This window comes from Porites lutea, chromosome 7 (genome assembly GCF_958299795.1).
Source record: "Porites lutea chromosome 7, jaPorLute2.1, whole genome shotgun sequence".
In the NCBI taxonomy this organism is placed as follows: Eukaryota; Metazoa; Cnidaria; class Anthozoa; order Scleractinia; family Poritidae; genus Porites; species Porites lutea.
The window spans coordinates 1,618,451-1,639,665 of NC_133207.1; the positions used below are offsets into that span (position 1 = coordinate 1,618,451).

A 21,215-nucleotide genomic window follows, 5' to 3' on the forward strand; every position below is an offset into this window, starting at 1 on the left:
ACAAAGATGGAAAGCAAAACAAACCCCAGAATCAAGGTATGATTGAGTGCTTATGATTAAAATAGACACGTAAATCTCAGTTTATCTACACACATATTCAGCTTATTTAAGGCCAGGGAGGAACCAAGTTATCGTGTTTTATTACTTTAAGTTTTTGAGTCAGATTCGAGTTAAGCAGTTAAATTGAGTTGTCGGCAAATTATAATGCTGTCTCAAAAGCAGAACAGAATAGCAGCATCAGTACGGCAAAAAATATTGCCTGCAAACACCAAAACACACCCTCTTAGTAAAATGACGAGCCCTCTCTGCGGGAAGTTCCGCTGCACGAAATCTTATTGATTCAATTGAATATGCATTTATAATAGATTTACTGATATCTTCATTCCTGCAGAAAAAAATATTTTTTCATTCTTAACTTTGGACTTCAGCCTCCAGCTTTCTATTTTTAGGACCCTGCAATTTAGCGGAACGCGATAAATCGCTAGGACGCGAGACACCCGTGAAGATATCAGGCCTTTGCGTGAAACAAGCCGATATAGCGTGTGAAAAATTTGTCAGCACTCTCTTAAGGTGGCTCGATACAGTTTTTCTGAGTGAATACCTCTCACGTTTGAGCGTAAACTACGTCGCCATAAACAAAGATTTGGAAAAATTAACACCACAGTTGTGTTAGATAAAGATGAAACTTTGTTATGATCAGGGTTGTAATGACATCGTAGTTGTCGTGGCAACGAAATGACGCCATCACCTATTTTACTTGCAACAGTATTTCTCGGCACTGGGAACTGTTCTTCCAAAATCGTTTACTGGAGCTTTTTAATACAATAGCCGCCTCGATGTTAGTGAAGTTTAAGCGAGATCTGTAAGAGCGTTATCGAGATATTTTGGGAAGAAGTTTTTATGGTTAGAAATACGGTAAAAAATGGACAATCTTGATGTTCGACTGTTATCTGTACTAAACGAAGCGCTTTTGACATGCAATTTCACCTCATAGTAGTTTCAAGCTTTTTAAAAACGTGTGTGAAAGATCATGGAGATACCTCCAGCCGATTGCTAGAAAGAAGAATTTGATTATTATGTATCGAGGCGCTCTTATAGCGGTAATGTAAACATTTCGGTCTACTTTAACAAATTAGCGAATAATTGTTAAACCGCTCGATAATTTTTTTAGAAAATTTAAGACTCTTGAGATAAACTGTCCTTTTATATGACCTCTTAGTTTCAAGATTATTGATATATTGTAAGGCAGTAAAATAAGGGCTACAATTCGCTAATATTTTGTCGGAAATTTTGTCTTTACAAGTGAGAGTCTCTGATTATTCAGGGGTATTGTCTCAAGGTTTCATTTTCACGTGAACAGCAGAAACTAACAATGCATTTGACATATGCAAAAATGCTAGCTATTGTTGTGCACGAAAAAATGAATTTTGGAGACAATACCCCTGAATAATGAGAGGCTATCACTTGCAAACACAAAACTCTTGACAAAATATTATCGAATTCAAGCCCTTATTTTACTGCCTTACAGTGTATCAGTAATCTTGAAATTAAGAGGTCATATAAAAGGACGGTTAGTCTCAAGAGTCTTAAATTTTCGAAAAAATTTGTCGAGCGGTTTAAAAATTATTCGCTAATTTGTTAAAGTAGACCGAAATGTTTACATTACTGCTAAAAAGAGCGCCTTGATACATACTAATCAAATCCTTCTTTCTAGCAATCGGCTGGAGGTATCTCCATGATCTTTCACACACGTTTTTAAAAAGCTTGAAACTACTATGAGGTGAAATTGCATGTCAAAAGCGCTTCGTTTAGTACAGATAACAGTCGAACATCAAGATTGTCCATTTTTTACCGTATTTCTAACCATAAAAACTTCTTCCCGAAATATCTCGATAACGCTCTTACAGATTTCGCTTAAACTTCACGAACATCGAGGCGGCTATTGTGGGAAAAAGCTCCAGTAAACGATTTTTGAAGAACAGTTCCCAGTACCTAGAAATACTGTTGCAAGTAAAATAGGAAATGGCGTCATTTCGTTGCTATGACAACTCCGATGTCATTGCAACCCTGATCATAACAAATTTTCATCTCTATCTAATACAACTGTGGTGTCAATTTTTCCAAATCTTTGCTTATGGCGACGTAGCTTACGCTCAAACTTGGGAGGTATTGACCTTGAAAAACTATATCGAGCCACCTTAATAGAGCTGATATGTAAACGGGATTAGTGATACAAAGAGGTCTGTACTAACACTGATACTTTTTGCTGTTGTTTTCTTCTGGGCGCACATGATTTGCGCAAATCCAACCCTCGACTGGGTTCTCTTCAAGGTAGTGACATCGAAAGAATCAATCAACTTTCCAAGAATTTGACTTCTCTGTGGCAAAAGCTGGTAATTTGATGAATTTGTTTGTTTGTTTGTTTGTTTGTTTGAGTTAACAAAGTGAAAGTGGACAAGAGGAAACCTTTCTAAAAGAAAGAGAAATAAGAGAAATTCCTCTCTAATAGATTTCTACACTGCAGTACATTTTATGTAAGATGATTTGTCGGTATAAGCCTAGAGGATCTTATGAAAAATTGTGGCCAGGGAACCACACAATGCAAAATCTTTTTTTATTGAGATACTTCAAGCAGATGCCATAAAATTTAAGCCTCTTGATTAAGTTCAGGGCATATCCAGAAAGTTTGAGGGTTTTGTAAAGTCAGCGTGGGCACATTGTGCCCCCTCCTGCCAGGCTAAAAAGGTTTAAGTCAAGAGCGATTAAGGTATAGGCACGCTTAGGATCAATGAGGCTCATACGGTCAAAGCTTATCTCGTTTCGGTAGTTTGAACCACCCCTGGATCTTGGTCCGATCCATCAGACCTTAAGATGATTAAAACCGTTTATACCTAATTCGATAAAGGATGCTTTGGCAATTGGTCATTGGCGATTGGGCATAGGGCATTCAGGTGTACAGAGCAACGCAATAATGTGCTTGAGTGACCACAAAAAAATAGATTCCCAGCGCCCAATTACCAATGCCGAAAGAAGACTTTGTTGAATAAGCTATACATCCATAGCTTTGATTCAATCTGTTCCTTCATTTTACAGGAAAACGTCAGCAAAATGGCAGGGCCACCAGGAATGAAAGGCTCTAGGGGGCCACAGGACCCTCGGGGCTTCAATGGCAGTAAAGGAGTGTCTGGAAAACCTGGTGCACGTGGACCACCCGGGCCACCGGGTCCACAGGGAGCAGACGGCCCTCGGGGCTTTAATGGTAGTGACGGAAAACAAGGTGCACCCGGACCGCCGGGTCCTCAAGGAGAAGAGGGCCTCATGGGACGGCCAGGAAAAAATGGTACCAGAGGGCTTAACGGTTCTCCAGGGCCCCCGGGTCCAGGGGGAGCTGGAAACTTTAGCTCTTGTGTTTTCAAAGCCACTATGGGTTCAGCTAAGGTACAAGCAGGGACCTCGGCATACAATGACGTGTCGATCATTGAAGCAGTAGTAAGTATCGTCTATAAATCAATTAATTCGTATTAAGAAACCCGAACATAGCAGCTGAGAAACACGGGTTTCCTCAATTCCCTACTACATAATCAACTCATTACGCTCTCGCAAAGTCATAGAACCGCGATCGTCAGCAAAATTCGTAACCTGACATGACGTAACGTAACATGACAGAACGTAACGTAACGATGGTAAAAGTTTCGTTAACCATGGCGACTGAAAGGCGTAAAACGTGTTTTGCAGACGAAGATAATTATTCCATCTGCTTCTTCTAAGCTTTCATTAAGCCTTTTTTTACTTTTTCCGAGAGATACTCAGGCCTCGAGAGGCAAAAAAATCGTAAAACAGGGAAAAAATCCCCGGAAAATAAATTTTGACAGAGTTGACCCAATTTTAAATTTTTCAACTGAGTGAGGATCTTGGAGCGTATGCAGATTATGTTTTTTTTAAGTGTTGGTCAAAAACTGATTTGTGGTCACTCGGATGGGTTACGAATTGAACTTTTAAGAAATAACGATCAAAACGTCCAAGACAAATGTATAGGAGCCTAGTCACAGTTTTTCTTTTTCTAACATTTGTTTAATTTCATTATTTTTCAGGGGAAAAAAGTGATAGCTACATGCTATTCAAATGATGCGTCTAGTAACATACTGTCACGTTCTACCCGTGGTGGATTACCTTACTACACTTGTACATGTACTGGAACGCGCAAAACCGAGGTACGATACATGTTGTGTACCATACTCTACTTGGAATGTGACCTTTGAACTCTCAATGATTATGCACGACCTCAATGATCGTGGGCGGTAAAAAAAACTACGTTGTCAAATTTCTTAACGCATAAACCTTGGAGCAAGTTTCCTCGAAAACAATCATGATGAGGTGTTAAAAGAGACTAAAATAATATAACTGGCTGCAAAGAATATTTGCTTGCCAAAGAAATTTAAAGGAGATAGAAAGGGAATAATTCATACCCTTTCCGTAAATTTTAGTTTTGTTTGACGGAATGATAATTTCTTTAAGTTTTATTTGCAGGTGAAGTAGAGTTAGTAGAAGTAGGAATTTCCTCTTTTCGTAAAAAATGTAAATAGTTGATGAAGTATTTCCTCGAGCACCCGGACAGGCGCTAATTCAAAATTTGGATCAAAAGGGAACTGGGGAGCTTAAATCTAAGGGAGGAAGTTTATTAAATGTTTCCCTCATAGGAGGCAAACAAAAAGAGGGAGAAGGTTAAAACAACGGACAACCTACATAAATAAACACTGGCAATATACAGAGATAACAAACAAAATGGTCTGAAACTGAATTCAGGGAGAAAAACGCATTTCTGCGTTGACAAAGTCAAACTCACTTGCTTCCAGGGTTCTCTCCGGGGCGAGATAGGAGAGAACCCTGGGAACGAGGTTAATAGTCAATAAAAGTGGGGAAAAGGAGGCTTTCAATGTGACGTCCTCACTATCCAAGACATTAAGGAAAGTAGAGGAGAGCGCTTATTACAGCGTTGTCGCTCATTCGAGGAAATACGATAACTAGATTCGACAATGAGAGCACCGCGTGCTCGTCCACCCGTGTATATAGCAAGTAAAAAGTGAATCTGTAAATAGCACAGTACCTGAATTTTTTGCACAGCCTATGAATGATAATTTATAATTATAATATAAATGTTTGTTGCATATGTAAAATTTGTAATTTATGTACTAATTATTTAATATTGCATGGGTTATGAAACAAAAGAGAACGACTGCGCAAAATATTTAAGTCTGGGGGGAAATAAAAGAAATAAAATACCTTAATGTTAGTTGTCAGTCTCTTCTGTATTGGGTCAGCTACGCGACGCTGATGACCGGCTGGACCGCAAAAATTTATGGTCGTTTATCACATCCCTTGATATTTTACCTTAAAAAAAGAAATCCAAATTTCAGAAGCATAAGCAGACCGAGACCTTGCTCAAAAGATCGTTTTCACATGACGTCACGGCGGCCATATTGCAGTACAAAACAATGAACATGTTGGCCAAACAACAAACAAAGAAATCGTGTCGGGATTGAACTCGTTTCTAACGCAAGACGTTCTTTTGTTCTAAGAAATTGGTGACAGATCCTAGATTCGATGTGAATATGCCAACTGGAGGACAGGGGGGTGGGTGCCAGAGAATAGGAGGGTGGGAGAGGTGCGGGAGGGGCACCTGAAGATATTTGAAATAATTAGTAATCAATCAGGGGTGTTGGGAATGAAAATAGTTTTAAAATCATACCATTAGTACACTATTCGACCTATATGGACTGTTTGGGGGAAGGGGAGGCAGGGTAGTGTTGACGAATGGTCAGCGTGTCGAACTCCAATCCCGCGGTCCTGGGTGTGCCTCACGCTCCTCGAATACCACCACTTAATCTTGTTCCCAGTCCTTCCCTTGGAAAAAGGGAGAAGAGTCCTGGGGACCAGGTTGGCCACTGGCTGTCCGCTCTTAGCCGCTGGCGTTTGTAAATACCCAAAGAGATTGTTTCCTGCTAGTAGGAGATTTTTTTATCATGTTGTGATGTGTTCTTATTGGATTGTGCTTTACCACTGTAGATAAAGCATTTTCCATTTAACATATAATGTGAAGGCATAATTTATTGCTGGTTTTCAGTGTCACGCAATACAAATAGACCAAATCAAAAATCAAAACCTTTCAACAGATTAGGTCCAGAATCTGGGAAATGAAAGGAGGTAAATATACAAAGACCCTCGCCAAGATTCGGGTCAGAGGAATATTTCGTGTACGAGATATCCGAAGAAATGTTTTAACCAAGTTTATAGAGATTTGTAAGGAGACGCCATGCTGGTGCCCACCTGGATGGGCACCAACATGGGGGACGGAAACCAACAGAAAGATCTGTTGCTGAGTTTTGCTACAAAAGCGTGAATTTATCCCTCGAGGAACTCATAAACATTAAAGTAATACTTTTTCTAATACATTAACCGTTTAAATAGCAAAGTTCCCCGAAATAAGTCACTTTTTTAACCTACATGCCGCGTCACGCAAAAGCTTAGAAATTCAAGCGTGCCCTAACATAAAAACCAAGAACTTTTTTGAAGCGAAAATTTACATGAACATTACTTTTCAGCTGCTCTAATACATCATGAAAACAAAATCTCAGTAGGATCGATAGTTTTGTAGTTTGAATTTTAGTGACGTCAAGTGAAAACCAAGAATATCCGGCTCAAGGAATTCATCTTTGAAGACGTAACCGAGATATTGAGACGTTATTAAGAAGAAATTCAGTACTTTTGTGGTGAAAGGGTAATAAAAACATTTTCAGGTGATAATATAACACAATTGGACACCGCGGCAAAAAGAATGCAAGGACACTGTTTCAGATGAAGTGTGATGAAAGCCCACCCAAATTTGCTCAACGTATCAGTCGGCTCCCTCGTCTTTCTATCAGATCCAACTGGGACAAAAAAATAGGTGGAGTTATCGGCATATCTTGGTAAACGATTTCTTAAAGAGGTCATTCTTTCAGTTCTTTTTTCCTAACTGAGGCGAAAATTCTGAGTGCCGTCAAGGCTATTCACCGTCAACTCGGCTACAGTATGTTCAAGTTGCCAGCCTTTCGACTGAGTAAAACCGTGAAAGTCCAGCCAACTAACGAACTCCACTTAAAGAACCCTGAAGAGGAAGTCGAGAACTTAGAGGGTCATGAATATAGTTTGAAAGAAACTTGTGGAGACTCCAGGCCCGCGACAAAAGATGTAATGCGCGCGCCCAGTATCGAGCGACTTCGTAAGGAGGTTAAATTTCTCCGTGTTCTAGTCGGAGCTCTTATCGTCGTTTCAGTCATCTCCTTTGTCTTGAACATTTGGATCATTCACAAAGATGGAAAGCAAAACAAACCCCAGAATCAAGGTATGATTGAGTGCTTATGATTAAAATAGACACGTAAATCTCAGTTTATCTACACACATATTCAGCTTATTTAAGGCCAGGGAGGAACCAAGTTATCGTGTTTTATTACTCTAAGTTTTTGAGTCAGATTCGAGTTAAGCAGTTAAACTGAGTTGTCGGCAAATTATAATGCTGTCTCAAAAGCAGAACAGAATAGCAGCATCAGTACGGCAAAAAAATATTGCGTGCAAACACCAAAACACACCCTCTTAGTAAAATGACGAGCCCTCTCTGCGGGAAGTTCCGCTGCACGAAATCTTATTGATTCAATTGAATATGCATTTATAATAGATTTACTGATCTCTTCATTCCTGCAGAAAAAAATATTTTTTCATTCTTAACTTTGGACTTCAGCCTCCAGCTTATTATTTTTAGGACCCTGCAATTTAGCGGAACGCGTTAATTCGCTAAGACGCGAGACACCCGTGAAGATATCAGGCCTTTGCGTGAAACAAGCCGATATAGCGTGTGAAAAATTTGTCAGCACTCTCTTAATAGAGCTGATATGTAAACGGGATTAGTGATACAAAGAGGTCTGTACTGACACTGATACTTTTTGCTGTTGTTTTCTTCTGGGCGCACGTGATTTGGGCAAATCCAACCCTCGACTGGGTTCTCTTCAAGGTAGTGACATCGAAAGAATCAATCAACTTTCCAAGAATTTGACTTCTCTGTGGCAAAAGCTGGTAATTTGATGAATTTGTTTGTTTTTTTGTTTGTTTGGGTTAACAAAGTGAAAGTGGACAAGAGGACAACCTTTCTAAAAGAAAGAGAAATAAGAGAAATTCCTCTCTAACAGATTTCTACACTGCAGTACATTTTATATAAGATGATTCGTCGGTATAAGCCTAGTGGCTCTTATGAAAAAATTGTGGCCAGGGAACCACACAACGCAAAATCTTTTTTTTATTGAGATACTTCAAGCAGATGTCATAAAATTTAAGTCTCTTGATTAAGTTCAGGGAATATCCAGAACTTTTGAGGGTCTTTGTAAAGTCAGGGTGGGCACATTGTGCCCCCTCCTGCCAGGCTAAATAGGTTTAAGCCAAGAGCGATTAAGGTATAGGCACGCTTAGGATCAATGAGGCTCATACGGTCAAAGCTTATCTCGTTTCGGTAGTTTTAACCACCCCTGGATCTTGGTCCGATCCATCAGACCTCATGATGATTAAAACCGTTTTGAAAATTGTATATACCTAATTCGATAAAGGATGCTTTGGCAATTGGTCATTGGCATAGGGCATTCAGGCGTACAGAACAACGCAGTAATGTGTTGATTGACCACAAAAAATAGATTCCCAGTGCCCAATTACCAATGCGAAAGAAGACTTTGTTGAATCAGCTATACATCCATAACTTTGATTCAATCTACTCATTCATTTTACAGGAAAACGTCAGCAAAATGGCAGGGCCACCAGGAATGAAAGGCTCTACGGGGCCACAGGGCCCCCGGGACTTTAATGGCAGTAAAGGTGTACCTGGAAAACCTGGTGCACGCGGACCACCCGGGCCACCGGGTCCACAGGGAGCAGACGGCCCTCGGGGCTTTAATGGTAGTGACGGAAAACAAGGTCCACCCGGACCGCCGGGTCCTCAAGGAGCAGAGGGCCCCATGGGACCACCAGGAAAAAATGGTACCAGAGGGCTTAACGGTTCTCCAAGGCCCCCGGGTCCAGGGGGAACTGTAAACTTTAGCTCTTGTGTTTTCAAAGCCAAAATGGATTCAGCTCAGGTACAAGCAGGGACCTTGGCAGACAATGACGTGTCGATCATTGAAGCAGTAGTAAGTATCGTCTATAAATCAATTAATTCGTATTAAGAAACCTGAACATAGCAACTGAGAAACACGGGTTTCCTCAATTCCCTACTACATAATCAACTCATTAGGCTCTCGCAAAGTCATACAACCGCGATCGTCAGCAAAATTCGTAACCTGACATGACGTAACGTAACATGACAGAACGTAACGTAACGATGGTAAAAGTTTCGTTAACCATGGCGACTGAAAGGCGTAAAACGTGTTTGCAGACGAAGCTAATAATTCCATCTGCTTCTTCTAAGCTTTCATTAAGCCTTTTTTACTTTTTCCGAGAGATACTTAGGCCTCGAGAGGCAAAAAAATCGTAAAACAGGGAAAAAAATCCCCGGAAAATAAATTTTGACAGAGTTGACCCAATTTTAAATTTTTCAACTGAGTGAGGATCTTGGAGCGTATGCAGATTATGTTTTTTTTAAGTGTTGGTCAAAAACTGATTTGTGGTCACTCGGATGGGTTACGAATTGAACTTTTAAGAAATAACGATCAAAACGTCCAAGACAAATGTATAGGAGCCTAGTCACAGTTTTTCTTTTTTTAACATTTGTTTAATTTCATTATTTTGCAGGGGAAAAAAGTGATAGCTACATGCTATTCAAATGATGCGTCTAGTAACAAACTGTCACGTTCTACCCATGGTGGATTACCTTACTACACTTGTACATGTACTGGAACGCGCAAAACCGGGGTAAAATTCATGTTGTGTACCATACTCTACTTGGAATGTGACCTTTGAACTCTCAATGATTATGCATGATCTCAATGATCGTGGGCGGTAAAAAAACTATGTTGTCAAATTTCTTACCGCATAAACCTTGGTGCAAGTTTCCTCGAAAACAATGATGATAAGGTGTCAAAAGAGACTAAAATAATATAACTGGCTGCAAAGAGTATTTGCTTGCCAAAGAAATTTAAAGGAGATAGAAAGGGAATAATTCATACTCTTTCCGTAAAGTTTAGTCTTGTTTGACGGAATGATAAATTCTTTAAGTTTTATTTGCAGGTGAAGTAGGGTTAGTAGAAGTAGGAATTTCCTCTTTTTGTAAAAAATGTAAATAGTTGATGAAGTATTTCCTCGAGTAACCGGACAGGCGCTAATTCAAAATTTGGATCAAAAGGGAACTGGGGGAGCTTAAATCTAAGGGAGGAAGTTTATTAAATGTTTCCCTTATAGGAGGCAAACAAAAAGAGGGAGAAGATTAAAACAACGGACAACCGACATAAATAAACACTGGCAATACACAGAGATAACAAACAAAATGGTCTGAAACTGAATTCAGGGAGAAAAACGCATTTCTGCGTTGACATAGTCAAACTCACTTGCTTCCAGGGTTCTCTCCGGGGCGAGATAGGGGAGAACTCTGGGAACGAGGTTAATAGTCAATAAAAGTGGGGAAAAGGAGGCTTTCAATGTGACGTCCTCACTATCCAAGACATTAAGGGAAGTAGAGGATTGCACTTATTACAGCGTTGTCGCTCATTCGAGGAAATACGATAACTAGATTCGACAATGAGAGCACCGCGTGCTCGTCCACCCGTGTACATAGCAAGTAAAAAGTGAATCTGTAAATAGCACAGTACCTGAATTTTTTGCACAGCCTATGAATGATAATTTATAATTATAATATAAATGTTTGTTGCATATGTAAAATTTGTAATTTATGTATTAATTATTTAATATTGCATGGGTTATGAAACAAAAGAGAACGACTGCGCAAAATATTTAAGTCTGGGGGGAAATAAAAGAAATAAAATACCTTAATGTTAGTCGTCAGTCTCTTCTGTATTGGGTCAGCTACGCGACGCTGATGACCGGCTGGACCGTAAAAATTTATGGTCGTTTATCACATACCTTGATATTTTACCTTAACAAAAAGAAATCCAAATTTTAGAAGCATAAGCAGACGAAGACCTTGCTCAAAAGATCGTTTTCACATGACGTCACGGCGGCCATATTGCAGTACAAAACAATTAACATGTTGGCCAAACAACAAACAAAGAAATCCTGTGGGGATTGAACTCGTTTCTAACGCAAAACGTTCTTTTGTTCTAAGAAATTGGTGACAGATTCTAGATTCGATGTGAATATGCCAACTGGAGGACAGGGGGGTGGGTGCCAGAGAATAGGAGGGTGGGAGGGGTGCGGGAGGGGCACCTGAAGATATTTGAAATAATTAGTACTCAATCAGGGGTGTTGGGAATGAATCATACCCTTAGTACACTATTCGACCTATATGGACTGTTTGGGGGGCGGGGAGGCGGGGTAGTGTTGACGAATGGTTAGCGTGTCGAACTCCAATCACGCGGTCCTAGGTGTGCCTCACGCTCCTCGAATATAACCTCGAATACCACCACTTAATCTTGTTCCCAGTCCTTCCCTTGGAAAAAGGGAGAAGAGTCCTGGGGACCAGGTTGGCCACTAGCTGTCCGCTCTTAGCCGCAGGCGTTTGTAAATACCCAAAAAGATTGTTTCCTGCTAGTAGGAGAGTTTTTATCATGTTGTGATGTGCTCTTATTGGATTGTGCTTTACCACTATAGATAAAGCATTTTCCATTTAACATATAATGTGAAGGCATAATTTATTGCTGGTTTTCAGTGTCACGCAATACAAAATAGATCAAATCAAAAATCAAAACCGTTCTACAGATTAAGTCCAGAATCTGGGAAATGAAAGGAGGTAAATATACAAAGACCCTCGCCAAGATTCGGGTCAGAGGAATATTTCGTGTACGAGATATCCGAAGAAATGTTTTAACCAAGTTTATAGAGATTTGTAAGGAGACGCCATGCTGGTGCCCACCTGGATGGGCACCAACATGGGGGACGGAAACCAACAGAAAGATCTGTTGCTGAGTTTTGCTACAAAAGCGTGAATTTATCCCTCGAGGAACTCATAAACATTAAACTAATACTTTTTCTAATACATTAACCGTTTAAATAGCAAAGTTCCCCGAAATAAGTCACTTTTTTAACCTACGTGCCGCGTCACGCAAAAGCTTAGAAATTCAAGCGTAGCCTAACATAAAAACCAAGAACTTTTTTGAAGCGAAAATTTATATGAACATTAGTTTTCAGCTGCTCTAATACATCATGAAAGCAAAATCTCAGTAGGATCGATAGTTTTGTAGTTTGAATTTTAGTGACGTCAAGTGAAAACCAAGAATATCCGGCTCAAGGAATTCATCTTTGAAGACGTAACCGAGATATTGAGACGTTATTAAGAGGAAATTCAGTACTTTTGTGGTGAAAGGGTAATAAAAACATTTTCAGGTGATAATATAACACAATTGGACACCGCGGCAAAAAGAATGCAAGGACGCTGTTTCAGATGAAGTGTGATGAAAGCCCACCCAAATTTGCTCAACGTATCAGTCGGCTCCCTCGTTTTTCTATCAGATCCAACTGGGACAAAAAAATAGGTGGAGTTATCGGCATATCTTAGTAAACGATTTCTTAAAGAGGTCATTCTTGAAGTTCTTTTTTCCCAACTGAGGCGAAAATTCTGAGTGCCGTCAAGGCTATTCACCGTCAACTCGTCTTCAGTATGTTCAAGTTGCCAGCCTTTCGACTAAGTAAAACCGTGAAAGTCCAGCCAACTAACGAACTCCACTTAAAGAACCCTGAAGAAGAAGTCGAGAACTTAGAGGGTCATGAATATAGTTTGAAAGGAACTTGTGGAGGCTCCAGGCCCGCGACAAAAGATGTAATGCGTGCGCCCAGTATCGAGCGACTTCGTAAGGAGGTTAAATTTCTCCGTATTCTAGTTGGAGCTCTTATCGTCGTTTCAGTCATCTCCTTTGTCTTGAACATTTGGATCATTCACAAAGATGGAAAGCAAAACAAACCCCGGAATCAAGGTATGATGGAGTGCTTATGATTAAAATAGACACGTAAATCTCAGTTTATCTACACATATTCGGCTAACTTAAGGCCAGGGAGGAAATTAGCCCAAGTTATCGTGTTTTATTACTCCAAGTTTTTGAGTCAGATTCGAGTTAAGCAGTTAAATTGAGTTGTCGGCAAATTATAATGCTGTCTCAAAAGCAAACTCGTATCCACAACTGAAAGCATTTCTCAATCCGACATTGCTTGAGGTCTTTGTCTTTTCTCGGATGTAGTAATCCACTTTTTGACGAAAATCTAAAAACCACCTTTTTCTTTCCCGGATCACGGATACACTTGGGTTTTTCCACAACTAAAGGGGGAAAGCACCGGAATCGAAAAACAGCTCACTAGTTTTATATTAAGGGGGGAATACATTTTTAGAGATAAGTTTAGCAACCATCATTAAAAGGAACACGTAAAAACGAACGAAAAACTTTTTGCTACAAGCTATCCTCCTTCAGATGCAAATCTTACGGTCTGAATACACCTTGTCAGAATGAGAATTTTTCAGTTATAGATACGTGATGGCCACGGAGTAAAGAAACAAAGATTTGGCTTTCTGATCCACGAGGTGAAACCTTTGGTACTAGTTGTTTGTACAGTACTGTTTGTCCTTTGGATTTTTTAATAAGGAAGGATGCATTTTTCTCGAATGATTTCGTTTTTATAAGGAAATCCTGCCGGTGAAAAGTTAATCCATTTTTAAAAGTCAAACAAATTAAAAGCTCATTTGCACGCTTCATTTATGCCCTGCCCTTTTTACGACGTTTAAGTATTGACGATTTGAGCCTCAAATCGTTTTGAAGCTGTTTTTAGAGAATACATTGAAACATTTCAATAAATATTATGCATAAAAGGCTGCATTGTTCTTGTCACCACATACAATCTTACAGGTTCTCGTTTTCAGCCAACAACTGGGTTCATATGGCCCATACTGTTACAACAGCGAAACTACATTATGTTCTATATGCGAACCTCGATTGCCCCTTAGAACAGGCGGTAATAAATGTTCTAATTTTCTTTTTATTGAAAAAGGCTTATAGAAATAGAGTCAACCGACAGGAATCGGCTCCTGCAACCGACCAGAAAAAAGCGAATTAGCTACCCGGGAGGGGGGGGGGAGGTACTCCTTATACACGGGGAGGCTCCGCCCGAAAGGGGAACCTTTTTCAGTCTTCAGGTATATAAAGGAGTGTAGGTTTCACTAGTTGACCTAAAGTACATGAATAAGGGGTATGGAAATTTGACATTGCAATTTGTGAAAGGACCTTAGATAGCTAACAGGCATATTCCATGGCCGCGTAAAAAAAAGACAAGAAAACTTTCTGGTTTAGAGTTTGATATGACGCTATATTTACAGCAGTTACAAGGGATACAGCGATCTAAACTAAAGAGGTACCATTTTTCAATAAAAGGTATACACAAAGGCTACCTCTTCTGCCAAAATGGTACAGAGGGATTGTACAGAGGTGACCGTTGTAGCGAGGTTGAAATAAGAGTGAATGTATGGACTGTCCGCCAAAAAAAAGGCCGTTGTAGAAAGGTGGCCGTTGTGGAGAGGTGGTCGTTGATGGGGGTTCGACTGTATGTAAAAGGTGAGAGGTTGGACGCCGGGCAAGGGTCTCCTCGTATAAAATTTTGTTTAGTGTCACCCCCCCCCCCCCCCCCCAAAAATTAGCTGTTTAGCCAATCACGTATCATTAAAGATTGTGGAGCAACTGACACGCGCACCTGTAGACGATTGCCCTTTAAATCATGAAGATTATCATCTTTATTGGCTTAAAGTCGATGTTCTTTAAATTGAGTTAACCTCAGAGACATGTGGTGCTTGTTTGTGTACCCTTTAGGCAAATCTGCCAGCGAAACAGGTAAGCTCTTGGGGGCAGTGAATGAAACCACACCGGAAAAGAGCAAAATGCACGCAAAAACAATTAAACAGTCTGCGATGGAAGATCCCAACCTGGGTGATGAAAACAACGGAAATACTCAAGTAGTTTTTAATACCACAAATAAACGACTGGAGAGGCTGGAAAAAGAAGCAAGAGATTTGAAAGACCAGATAAACAACATAAGAGAAGTGCAACGCAACATTTCGGACGCAGAGTTAATGGTAAGTGCTTTTAAATGACTTTCAGAAACGCGGATTTTAGGGTTAATTTTGGTATTAATGACTGTTGTTTTGTCTAGACCCACGTGATGTTTTCAGATCAGCAGCTGGAAGCAACACACGCTACGACCTTGAGCGAGTTTCAATTGAGGAGGCGGGACTATAAACATTGGAACTCTCGTTAAAGACTAAAATTACACCAAACAGCAGTTCCTGACCGGACGCTTTTAGCGACTGTTTAAGATAACAATCTTATAGCAGTAGTTTAATCTACCAAGCCTCTACAATAATACTACAAATCGCTTCTACTCTTTTTGAGTGACCATATTTTTAGAAAAGTTACATTTGGTTGTCAGCATTTGCTATGGCCTCTAATTTTACACTTCCCTATCAAAGAACTCGCCGTTCCTGATCGATTTTCATTGAAGGTATCCGCTTTTCTTATTTCACTGGGCTCTGTTTACTGCGCATGACGCAAGGAAAGTTTTAACCTCTAAAAAACGAAAACCCGAATAGTGGGGACTTTTTCGACACCACCCAACCAACGGTAAGGAGAGGCTTTAGATCCTACCTGTCGTAATAAAATAGCAAGAATTTAGCGCCGATGGTGGTCCGCCTTTTTTGTCAATTTGTTTAATTTCTGAATAATTCTCTCGGATCTTTCTTCAAGAGCCTAAAGTTGCGTACACAAACGTTCTCAAAGTTCCTTGGTCAAACTTCCTTAATAGCATCTCGAATTCAGGTGCACCTTAAACCTCGGCCCCATTTCTCTGAATTTACTGGAACTACGCCTGTATAGTCAAACATCTACTAACAGTTACTTTGTTGCTCCTGCGGACACGCCATACATTCACTCTGCGCGAAACGGTCAAGTTAAAGCGAGAAAACGAAGGGGGAGGGGGCGAGGGAAAGAGGACACTCTGCCTTCTTTCTCTCGCCCCCTTCCACTTCGTTTTCTTGTTTGACCATGTTCAGCTTTCGTGCGGCTGTATCCCTTACTTTAACGCCTGCCACGCACGCTACAGTTTAGAATTGGTAAACTTTACTAGTGTGAGCTAACTCCTTAAAATTTTCAAATGAGACTTATACATCGAATCCTTTGACTGCAAACCTAGAAATGTTCTTGTTTTCAACACAGATATCAAAGAGAGGGCAAGATTTACAGACGAATCTTACAGTGCTGCAGGAAAAATTTGCGCTTTTAAACGCATCGCTTATTGGACAGGTATGTCCCAAGAAGTACATAACCAAGAGAAAAGGTTTTGAGAATTAATGAAATGATCAACCAAAGAAAAAAGCGCTTTTATCTCTTATCCACAACTCTCAATTAATTCTGTAAGGAAATGTATAGAGTTTAAGACTGGAGAATAAATATTTAGATACTAGCACTTAAAAATACCATAATACTCTTTAACATAAAGACTCAGCTTCTACTTGGTATAGTTATTTCAGCCTCTGTTGTTGAAAAGGCCTGCTGGCTGAAGGTGAACGTGTGTGAGGACATTTATTACAGAGGGTTGCATCATATATCCTGTTATTAATATTTGTATAAGTCAGTCTACAAGTCTACTCTCTTCTGAGAATTTCAAATCTATATAAAGCACAGGAAACCAGCCTTTTGTCATGCAAAATTGCAGCATGTACACATGTACCCAACGCATTTGCCCGTTGGAATTTTTTACTGTTTTTAAGCTTTAAAACATAATTCTAACAGGCAAATGTGACATTATAAGCGAATGTTTTAAATGAATCCACCAAACACGAAATAATTGAATTAGTTGAATTATTCCATTTTTTCTTTGAAAATGTCAGATCAACAATTTAACCAAGCAGTCTGGTCCAGCGGGTCCAGCAGGACCCCCTGGTTCACCAGGAGTCGAAGGAATACAAGGTCCCATGGGTCCCAGGGGAGAACAAGGGTATAATGGTTCCCAAGGACCTCCAGGAGCAGTAGGACCTCCGGGTCTTAATGGATCACCAGGTCTCCAGGGGCCTCCTGGTCTGCGGGGGCCTGGAAACCTCACTTGCTGTCAATACAAGACTGAAAAGTCTGGTGGGGTCAGTGGAGGGCCAAATGCCTTCAATGATATCAGTGCAAAGGAGCTGAAGGTAAGCTTAACCATGAGTGAATGATAAACATTCTAGACAGCATTCCACCAAATTTGCCTCCAAAGGGACTTTTTCTGCAAAGTAGCTGTAACAACTCTGGTACACCCTCAAGCCCCCTGGAATTCCACCATTGAAGGTAGAAAAATCAACGAGTACAATAGCCTAGGATTTAGCTTTTCTGGTTCTTGAGTGTCCTTGCATGATAATATTTAGGTTATACAGATGAGATAGTATTGTCATATCTGGGACTTATCCCAACTTGCCAGGTAAATGTAATCAGTTGGGCAACGTTTGTCCTGTGCTTGCTCAACAACTTTTGATTTCTTCACACATTTCACGCATCACAAAATGTGCCCTGATCTCCCATTACCCCTCATGAGTTTCTGATATAACTTAAGTTATTTATAAATTAGGAAGGTTTTGTCAAATATCTTTATATGAATTCGCATACCATTTGACCATAAGCCATAGAAAATATGAATTTCGACTGAAAAAATTAACTTTGACTTAAATGAAGTTGAATTACTCACATTGAAGTAGTTGATCATAGTTTCAGTTCGTTTCTTCCCATGTAACCCTTGTTCAAACCCAGGGAAATGCTTCGCCGATTCAAACCGGAGTCAAATCTTCTGTTTACCGCGCCAGCATTTAATCTTGGTAACCGAGCTCGTCCTTAGCACCCGCGCCAGTGTTTTGAGGAGAAGCTCGGTTACCAAGAAATCACAGGCAACCCAAGCTGTCACGTGTAATTTGCTAAAGAGAGTCGGTGTTGTGTTACAGGCGATCATTGAGATGTTGTACGAGAAATAAAATACTGAGGTTTGCAAAGGCTAAATAATGTCATTATAGTTTACCTTTTTTGACCATTTTTCTGTAAAATAAATAAAGGAGACTTAGCTTTGATGTATTCCTGTGTTTTTTGGTGTGAATTCATCGATTTAGTCGACTTTTTTGGTTCTACATCTAATTGTGTGACCTGTCACTCCCGATATATAAGACGAAGTTACAACGAATAAAGGAGAAGATACAGCTATAAATGCTAACCTCGTTTATTCCACTAGGATGTCAAGATCATCTCAGCAACCTGCTCATCAAACGACGCACGGTCAAACTTGTTGTCAAGTTCTTTCCATCAAGGATTTCGATACTACACCTGCCGCTGTACTGGTTCCCTTACAGACACTTCGTGGCCTACAATGTTCTGCTATATACACTACTGGGAGTGCTGCCTGGTCTCTTAACCTAATTTTCTCCTCCTTTTGTACTGAGCCTGCGAAGTAAGCGTTTAAGTGGAGCGGTGCGCGAACGATTGTTGCAAGAGCAAAAAAGGGTGACGAGGGTGTGTGTGTGTGTGTGTGGAGGGGGGGGGGGGCGTAACAGTAGCGGATCCAGACCTTCGGATAACGGGGGTCTCGGTCATCCACACCCTGAGATAAGGGGGGGGGGGCGGTGGGGGCCCGGCCTCAGAAAAACATTTTTTGGCCTTGGTCTAAAAATAAGAGGCCGGTGCGGACCCCTTCCGTGGATCCGCCACTGGGTAAGGTAAGGACAGTCAGTTTGTTGACAAACTCCTCGATTTTTGAATGATACGGTTTGTCAGCAAGCGTTTTCTTTTTCTTCCTCCCTAACCTACTACTAAACCAACTCCTTTCCCTTTTTTTGCCTTTCGCCACAACGTTTGCGAGTTTTTTTGAATGAAAACGCTTTATAGTAAACGAAAACGAAGCTTTTTGAAAAGGTACTAATGCAGACGAGGCCTTATACAGGCTAATATGTCGTTACAACGATTCACCTTTTGGTGCATATTTTACTTAATCTCATTTAACCAGTCTCCGTTTAAGCTTGAAACGCAGCTAATCTGAGGAGCTACAGTAGATTCAGTGGTGTGTTGAGAAGTCTTTTAGTCTGTGGATAAAATTCATAGCTGGAGAAAACAGTCGACATTTCGCGACGCCACCACTTGTTTTCCCGCGAAATGACGTCGGAGAAACGAGCACAGAAATTCCATACTGATGACGTGTCACTACCCAGATTTGGGAACTGCTTCCCTCGCGGTACGACCAATCAGAAGCACTACCCATGCATCGAGGGTCTCAATGGGGTTAAGCGATAGGCGTAAAACGGTCAAAAATTTAGCCGATAGCCGTAAAAATTGAAAAATTTTAACCGTTAGCCGTAAATAGGGTAAAAAAGAGTTAACCGTAAAAGAAAGTGTTCCCTAGATTTGCTACTTTTAAGGAAGGTACTAAACTCACTTATGGTTGCGTTTTTTATTTCCCGGCTAGTGTGACTCTGTACGCACGTTAGGCGAAGCGCCTTAACCAAGACCTAGGCTCTATCCGGCGCTCTCTCGGGGAACTAATTTTTTCCATAGCGAAAGTGTGGCTTCTTTCCGGAGGTCGTGGCCTCGAGACACTAGTGAAACAACACGCAGAGATGTCACTGTTTGTAAAACACGTTGCCAATAAACAAAATTTCCCTGTTTTTCTCTGACTCTACGGTAGACATTGCCATGCCTAGTCCCTGTACGGCGTCTTCCCACGCAATCTCGGTCAAGGCGTTTCGGTGGCGAACCCGCTCGGACCACGTGACCCGAAATGCGTTAGCCGCGCAGAATAATGCGGCCTACGGACAAGGCAACGGCAGACAGACGTTCCGTACAGTCCGTCGCCGTCATTAAAAACACTGGACACGGGAATTTTGTAATTGGCCGTTTTCACAATAGAGCTAGAAATGGATCATCCGTCTGACACTAGCCTGTGTAAAGTCGCGTCCTCCCCACAGACATCTCTTCTCCGATTTTTTCTGAGGGGAGGTGGTGGCTATACACAGGCTATCTGGAACGGATAATCCCGTCTTCAGAAGTGAGGCGGATTGTTCATTCAAACTTAAAACTATTCCATTTTCAAATTAAGACGTATTACCTATCTGACGCGAATCATCAAACGGATAACCGGTCTCACACGAATAATCCTTCTCTAGTGTGAAAACGGCCATTTCTGTTATAATGAATGTCGCGCCCCGACCTTGAGTTGGGCGTTCGCGTGTCTGCGTTTGCTTTTTCACAACGATTATTTTTAAATTGACTGTTGACATTTCTAAGTGTAAAATAATATTAGAAGTGGAATACTTTATAAAAAGTATAATCTATCAAATGTTAAAAATTTTTCAAAAGAATAGCTTATTTCATCCCGAGATGATCCGAAGAGCTTTATTCAAAAAAATACAGGTTAATTAATATTTAACTTTTTGAAACAAAAGAAGTTAATTTTTAACTTTTTCGTTAACCGTAACGGAAAAAAATTAACCGATAGCCGTAAAAGAGCCAAAATTTTAGCCGATAACCGTAAAAGCCACCACCCCATTGAGACCCTCTACCCAGATCTGGGTGGTGAAACGACACTAGTATGGAATTTCGGCGTCCGTTCGTCAGTCATTTTGCTGGGAAATATTTGGCGTCGCAAAATGCCAGCTATTTTCTGGGGCGAACAAATTGAATTCGTAGGAGTAATAAGAAGTTTCCGTTTTTGAGTCGGTGAATTCTGAAGGTTAAGGTAGAATACTTTTAAAATGTCAAACACGACTTCCACACGTAAATAAGCGTAATACTTCTTTTTACTCTCGTAACTAGAAAACTTCTCCCTTTTTCAAAATACAAGTAAATGTTACCCTATGTTCCTTTTTTCATTGAAATATATACCCCATAATTAATTTTCAAACCACTGCTGTCATATTATAAAATCGTTCCTATGAAAAACATGTACCAAAATATAATCCGTTACTAGTATAGAATTGCTAGAAATGGCACCTTATAATTATCATTTGGCAATTAAATTATATTACATTTCATCATAATTATTACTGGCTGTAAGCTTTG

At 40.3% G+C, this 21,215-nt stretch overlaps 1 protein-coding gene across 1 annotated transcript; it reads left to right on the top strand.

Annotated features, from left to right (window-relative positions):
* The first annotated feature begins 12,541 nt into the window (after positions 1-12,541).
* On the top strand, positions 12,542-18,579 carry LOC140943448 (uncharacterized). Its single transcript, XM_073392536.1, has 5 exons — positions 12,542-13,094; positions 14,970-15,232; positions 16,368-16,454; positions 17,042-17,338; positions 18,400-18,579. The coding sequence occupies exons 1-5, from the start codon at positions 12,782-12,784 to the stop codon at positions 18,577-18,579; spliced, it is 1,140 nt and encodes a 379-aa protein (XP_073248637.1). The 5' UTR covers positions 12,542-12,781.
* The last annotated feature ends 2,636 nt before the right edge of the window (positions 18,580-21,215 follow it).

Excerpts from the sequence above, each read along its gene's own strand:
- LOC140943448 (XM_073392536.1), top strand. The coding sequence starts at position 12,782 with ATGTTCAAGTTGCCAGCCTTTCGACTAAGTAAAACCGTGAAAGTCCAG. Across the intron at positions 15,233-16,367 it reads TTTCGGACGCAGAGTTAATG|ATATCAAAGAGAGGGCAAGA; the intron begins GTAAGTGCTTTT and ends TTTTCAACACAG. Across the intron at positions 16,455-17,041 it reads ACGCATCGCTTATTGGACAG|ATCAACAATTTAACCAAGCA; the intron begins GTATGTCCCAAG and ends TGAAAATGTCAG.